This window comes from Gobius niger (assembly GCF_951799975.1).
Source record: "Gobius niger genome assembly, chromosome: 1".
NCBI lineage: Eukaryota > Metazoa > Chordata > Actinopteri > Gobiiformes > Gobiidae > Gobius > Gobius niger.
The window spans coordinates 20,046,619-20,053,275 of NC_136852.1; the positions used below are offsets into that span (position 1 = coordinate 20,046,619).

Consider the following 6,657-nt stretch of genomic DNA (forward strand, 5'->3'; position numbering starts at 1 on the left):
AACTATTGGAGTTAATATTATAGGCTTGATTTAAACTACTTCACCCCCCTTTGCCAGCAGAGAACAAACCCCAGCATTTTGTAATGCTCAGTTTATTTGTTTGATTGGCCTGGACAGCATGTTAATGAACAAGCATTGAACTCATGTATGTAAACATGCTATGTCCACCTGTTGTCCTCCAATCTTAGTGGTAGGGGAAACCAACACACACATGGGGAGAACACGCAAACTTCACACAGAAGGGCCGCTCGGCAGTGCTTAATTTGTAAATTAGTATTTTCAGGAACACGTTTGGTCTGATGTGATGGATTCAGGGAACAGGCCAAAACATTTGCCGGAACTCTGAAAAACTAAAAATTAAAGGAGGATCAAATTAAGCACTGCCGCTCGTTCTTCTTGCTGTGAAGTTCATAGAGCATGAACACCAATACCAAGGTTAAAACCTTTTCTAAATATGGAATATAGAAAATATTTCCATTTCTCGAAAGGGGTATGAAGATTTGATCAACATGTCAGAAGTGGGCTATGAATTCCTTTCCATAATTTCTTCAACTCACTTGGGGAGCGCTGGTGAATTAGTATGAGACCTTTATGTACACACAAGTTCTCACGGCCCTGCTCAGTCACATCAAATGTCTGAAAACCGGGATGTGGCTCAGGTGAAACCCCCAAGGCTTTTAAACACATCCCAGTGTAAACGTCATCAATAGGGAAGAATGGAATAACATGTGAAATAGAATAGAGCCTTGGTAGTAATGATCCAGAGATCACAAAGCCACCACCGCCAATATAAGAAGGGTATGGGCCGTCGTAGAAACTCAGGGGAATGTAATATTTACTTTTTGAATCTCTTAGAGGTACAGCTGTGCTTATTACATGACCAACAAATAGCTCTGAGGCTTTTGAAGGTTCAAGAGCCTGCAAATAGCTGAGTAATGCTGGTGTGTTTACAAAAACATCATCATCTCCACTAAACAGGAAGAAAACATGTGGACAGTTCTTCAGTGTCCATTGAAGGAATGCAGTCATTTTAAGAGTTAGGTTCAGCAAGGATTCATTGAAGTCCCACTGTAGGATGTCCTTGTAGGTTTCGGCTTCCAATGACAACAAGGCACCAATATCAGGCTCATTTGGCGATGACTTTCCCAGAAGAAATAAGGTGCGCACTCTCAAGTCAGTCTGAAAAACTCTCTCTCTACCCCATGTCTCACGTACTGACTGTCTTTGTTCAAAATTTCCAGGTCTAGACTTGATGGCAAAAAGCAGGAAGGTTGGGTCATCACCAGCATCACTGCTCAGACATTTGTTCGGCTGATTTACCACAAGTGGAGGGGACCTACAGTTCATGCCTGTTAAAAAGTCCTGAAACACAGAAGGGTACGAAGTGAAGTCGTGAATATTGGTTTTCAGGCGTTCTTGGTTGACTTGCCTACAGTTGGACCACAGAGGATGTTGCACAAAGTCTTGTTTCTCCACTCGCTCAACGGCAGAATAAAGAAGTCGATTCCAAAAGGCTTTGTTTTGAGGAATTGCCTGTGTCAGACCATGTGAAATTGACAAATCCAGAAATTCATGCCTGGGTGAAGTAATACTCATCTGCTTGGTAAATGGTGTAGTAGTTGTATTGTATTTTTCTGCTGCAGTTTTATGCGTTCTAATCTCTCTCTGTTCCGGTCTGTGACTATGAGTCTTCTCCAGGTGTAAGGTTGAGAGGAAGATGAGAAGTAAGGAGGCCAGTAAAACCATGGCAATTAAGCTTTGAAACGCCCTCATTGGTTCTGTACAAGTTGTGCAGCTTTATTGGACTTCGTGTTCTTAGACGTAGTTCATATTTCAAGGAGGACGGTCTTGGAACGCTATTCCTATGACCTTGGTGCACCGTTTAAAGCTGTAACAAAAGGAAAAATAAAGACCTATATAAATACAGCTCTGTAAATCATCAAATTAATTTATTCCCCAAAATCATCAGGCAGATCTAATAACTACAGTGTTATGGCAAAGATAATGTGTTCTTAGTATATTCACTTTTAAGATTTTGCCTGCAGTGAAACTGAAATTGCCAGGGGGTGTTGTTAAGGACTGACTCTAGAGCATAATTAGCATTAAACCAACCAGCTAGGCTCAGTGCAATCCCCCAAGGATTATGCTCCTCTGGAAGAAAAACAAACAGTGGCAACAGTTGGACTCTTGAAATTATTTGGGGAAAAAATGCTCTTTCATGTATTAACAAAGTATTAATTTCAATACCAATTGTTAATATTTAGATTTTGCTTTGTTGTATACAATTACTTATCACAGTAAAGCAACTGTTGGTTACAAAAAAAAAGGGTAATACAAGTTATATTCATCTGACATCACAAAATTCTCAAGTTTAAATCTGAGGTGGACAGTCTGAATTCTACGGTAGAACTTTCCTGATGTTGCAGATGTTTTGAGCTTGTTTAGTTGAATTTCCTCTCAACATAAATGAAAAAAGATGAAATATTTCACTGATCACAACTGATATGGTGTTGACCGAACCCCAGCGTACATATTTGAAACACATCTTTGAATTATTTGATTTAATATTTCTTTCAAAAATAATTACAAGTAAAGGCCTACATAATTGTCATAGTTTATGGCAGAATACTTACAAAATCAGACTACCGGGGCACCAGTAAAAGAAAGATCCTAGTCCAAGTGAAGCACGGAAGCTGCAGAGCATTGAACGTTGGAAATCATCTATGTGACATTAACAGGCTGCAAGCCACGCCCATTCAGTGTACACGTCAGAGACAGTTTTTATTCAAAATTCACAGGACTGGTACAAATTACGGACTGCTGTATGACTGTTTTCGACATAAATACAGGAGGAAATTCCCACAGTGTTGTATCGTCACTAATCTAGACCTAGTATAAAGTTGCATCTCACAAACAAATGGGGTCTGTTTTTTAGACTAAACAACCAACAACAATTAGATAAGAATAATAAAGAACTTCTTTTTTTTACCTATACAGGTGGAATATTTTCAGTTTTCACTCATCCCAATCCATGCACAAAACATTGAGGATTTAAAGTGCTCTGGATAAAGCTATAAATCTTCACCTAGTCTAGCTGTTGTGCATCCTGAGAATCAGACAAAATAAGGCAGAGGGTATTTGGGAAATAAAAGGGCGTCTCTTTTGCAGATGATACTGAAGTGAACAGTAGTTAAGGTGCCATGTGATACACCTATGTGACAACATGGGGGCGCCCTGCACAATATTGTACTCATGATGACGACATCCTGGAAGAATATAATATTAGCGACTGTTTAAAGCTTTCCTTTCATAAATCTGATAGAAACAGTTTCCCATCCTATTACTGTTGTTGGTGTCGCCTACGTCAAGGATATGTTCAGGTCTTCAATCTAAGTAGAACAGTTTGCAGGATTTGTTGCTTAGCACAAATATAACCCGTAAGCTCATATTAAAAATATATTTGATTTGGGATATATTTACACAAAGAGTGCAACTCCCAAACCATTATAAGTATGATAAAACTGTTTATTAACTGCTTATTGCGTGCATATCAAAGTTTTTAATTAGGGCCTAAATACCTTGACAAACAAAGTAAGGATTAAGGAATAGTGTTTATACTCATAAAGAGCAAACTTAAAGATAGAGATTAGATTGTACATGTTAAAAAAGAAAAATATGCATGAAAAAAGTAATAGTAAAACAGTATGTAATATACTGGTCATCAGAATTATCTGCAAAAGCCATAGACTAGAAGTTAAAGGCAAAAAAAGGATGTGTTAAAAGAACCGAGTTCAGCGAAGGTCACTCTCATCATCCTGTATAGTCTTCTTGATCCGCAGAAGCATAGTTGTGAGCCACTGGTCCAACCGTGAGATTGTGTCAAACTCCTTAACCTGAAATAAATACATGTTCTTAAAATTAATAAAACTATTTCAGATATTTTCTTCAAGTAGTAACATTAATAATAATTTTGAACGCAACAACAAATTATTAAAAGGTAAGTAAAAGGTGTACTCCATCTTCTATAAACACCAAGGCACCACATCAAAGCACCACATCTAAACATTGATTCAAACTAAATCTTGCACTTTCTCGGTACAGCAGAAAAACTTACCGAGTCAGTGTAGGCATCCACGTTCTGCTCTTCATATGCATCAAGAAGTTTCTGGTTGAATAAAGAAAAAATAAGACATTAGCTGCACAAAATCCACATTGAAACAAACACAAAAACACATGCAAGTGATTTTCTTAAAATTTCCAGATATGATATTTTAAAATCTAAATATACCTTCAATAGTTTACACTCCCGAGAGTCAGAAAAGGCAGGAAACATTTCCTCATACTTCTGCACAGCAAGCTTTGTGAAATAAGAGAAACAATCAAAATATTTTAACAACTGCTTCAAACATCTCAGCAATAACATTTCAACCAACCTTTGCATTTAGCATGTCTACACAGAAGTGACACAGTGCTGCCTTAAAAAAGTGATCCTTGGCACTGTATTTCAGAAGCGTGCTGTCCATAGCATATGTTCCAATCTTTAAGCAGAAGAAAAAAACGACTTGTAATGTACCATATAATATTTTTGGGAGGAACAGTACATTAAACATTAACTCACCTGTTCATATATTTCAATAGCTTTTGGATACTGCTCAAGCTGAGCTGCATAGGTTGCAACTTTCAGAAGGCACTTGTTGGCGGAGCTATAAAGAACATATTTTTAGCATGTGTTTTTTATAAATATTGTGTAAAAGTAGACTGCAGGCCAAGCTTGTTCATTAATTAACAATAAACAAAATATAGTTACCTTGTAGATTCTTCGCCTTTGTAATAATCTGCTGCTTGTTCATAATGGGCAACAGCCTAGAAGGTAAATCAAGATTTCTAAGATTCTTGTGACATGATTTTAAGGTAATTTTCATCACAGTAATTAGACAATTGGCTTTGACAACCCAACAAAATGAAATGGCAACTGAACATGTTGTGAGAGCTGACCTTGTCAATGTCCACCAGCTCTGTCTCATATATTTCAGCAATAGTAATGTGATGTTTTGCAGCAATTGTAAAACGTCCCTGTAAATGAGAGCCCAAACACAAGCAGTGTCAGCTGCAGGTGAACCATATCACTCTCAAAAAACGGGCTGGAACTCACCATATCTGTATAGATTTCTATTGCTCTGTTCAGACAGTTAATTGCCTCTGTGCACACAAAAGATAACATAACAAACATTATATATACTCATAGTGCCAGAAAAAATATTTCAAATAAGTACATAGGTCAGTGGAACTGGGGGTTCACATTTGCAAAACAAAAAACAATTACCCTGTGGATCTGCTTTTTTGAAGGCATTCCCAGCATCAATGTAATTCGTAGCAGCATCATGCTTGCTCTGCATTTGTAGGTGGAGGCGGGCAGCTTGAGAAAATGCATTCCCTGCAGCTGAAAACAAGATCAACAAAAGTAATCAAAAAAAGAAAAGAAAAAAAGTTTCACAGACAACATTAAAGCTCACTATGTGTATTCTTACCACACCAGTTCTTTGCCATTTTAAACATGTTTGCCGCCCTCACATATATGTCACAAGCCTCTTCCAGTTTGGAGGAGCCCCTGAGAAAGAGAACAGAGACCACATTAAAAATCGATATTGACATAACTGTAAAAGTAGATAGAATCATAAATACTGTACACATTAACACAAAGCTTAGATCTGACAAAAATAATTATTGACAGCAGATGGCGCGATGTAGGAAAACAACATTCTGCCAGAGTTGTGCTTTAAAGAATAAATAAAGTAAAAGAAACATTGCGGATGGAGCCAAATGATTAAAACCTTGACAATAAACATCATAATCATCAAAGATCTGTAGGCTGCGCTCAGTCATAGGCCAACACTGCTACGTCTACAGTGCAGCTATATTTTAGCAACATGAAGAAAATACTTTGCTGTTTGGAAATCAATTATTTATAAGCTAAAATATATCTAATTTTGATACTGTGTCTTTTTATGCTTTGTTTTCTGTATCACACATGGAATCTAAATAAACCAAACCAAGTCTGTTGGCCTTTCGCTTGACAAACGCTGTGAAGTCAAAAAGCTACGTCTGAAACACTTACCCAAACAACGATCCGAAAAACGACTGTGAGGATTTCATTTTCTTTTCCGCCTCGGCCATTAAAGCCATGGCCTCTTTTTCTTTGCCACTGTTGTCCATTTTACAAGTACTGCACAAACTTGTAAGCGAAAAAAGGATAGAAACATTAGACAACAAGCCTGCTCGTTCACTGTTAGCCGTAGCTTCTGCTCTGCCTTGTCACATCAGCAGCAGCAGCAACGACCGTCCAGGTCATGTGACACAGAACCTGCCGAGTCTCTACCATTTACGCAAAAAAAAAAAAAAAACATGTTAATGTCTGCCAACTGTACATTAGATTTGATTGGTAGCTATTTGCCTTTAAAATTATGGAAAAAGATCCAGTCAGCCACCGTCAGAGAAATGTTTTGTAAACGTGGGAAATGCATTTTATTTTATTGGTATTTGGTTCTATCATAGTTTGTCTGTCGTCAGTGCCCGTTTTCATTATGTAATCTCTTACAGGTAATGTGCTCAGATCCTTTCAGGACGCGGACATTAACCCCGGTAGTTTAACTAGGATAG

General features: G+C 37.7%; 2 protein-coding genes across 2 annotated transcripts; both read right to left on the minus strand.

The window, feature by feature from the left end:
* Window positions 1-474: 474 nt before the first annotated feature.
* b3gnt2l (UDP-GlcNAc:betaGal beta-1,3-N-acetylglucosaminyltransferase 2, like) lies at window positions 475-3,893 on the minus strand. Its single transcript, XM_079578881.1, has 2 exons — window positions 3,787-3,893; window positions 475-1,888 (listed from the first exon to the last, which is right to left on the minus strand). The coding sequence occupies exon 2, from the start codon at window positions 1,771-1,773 to the stop codon at window positions 505-507; it is 1,269 nt and encodes a 422-aa protein (XP_079435007.1). The 5' UTR covers window positions 1,774-1,888; window positions 3,787-3,893; the 3' UTR covers window positions 475-504.
* napab (N-ethylmaleimide-sensitive factor attachment protein, alpha b) lies at window positions 2,763-6,362 on the minus strand. The gene is made up of 11 exons (XM_079578893.1): window positions 6,116-6,362; window positions 5,529-5,608; window positions 5,324-5,440; window positions 5,153-5,199; window positions 4,996-5,073; window positions 4,808-4,863; window positions 4,619-4,703; window positions 4,434-4,538; window positions 4,289-4,357; window positions 4,115-4,165; window positions 2,763-3,893 (listed from the first exon to the last, which is right to left on the minus strand). The coding sequence occupies exons 1-11, from the start codon at window positions 6,211-6,213 to the stop codon at window positions 3,792-3,794; spliced, it is 888 nt and encodes a 295-aa protein (XP_079435019.1). The 5' UTR covers window positions 6,214-6,362; the 3' UTR covers window positions 2,763-3,791.
* Window positions 6,363-6,657: the final 295 nt, after the last annotated feature.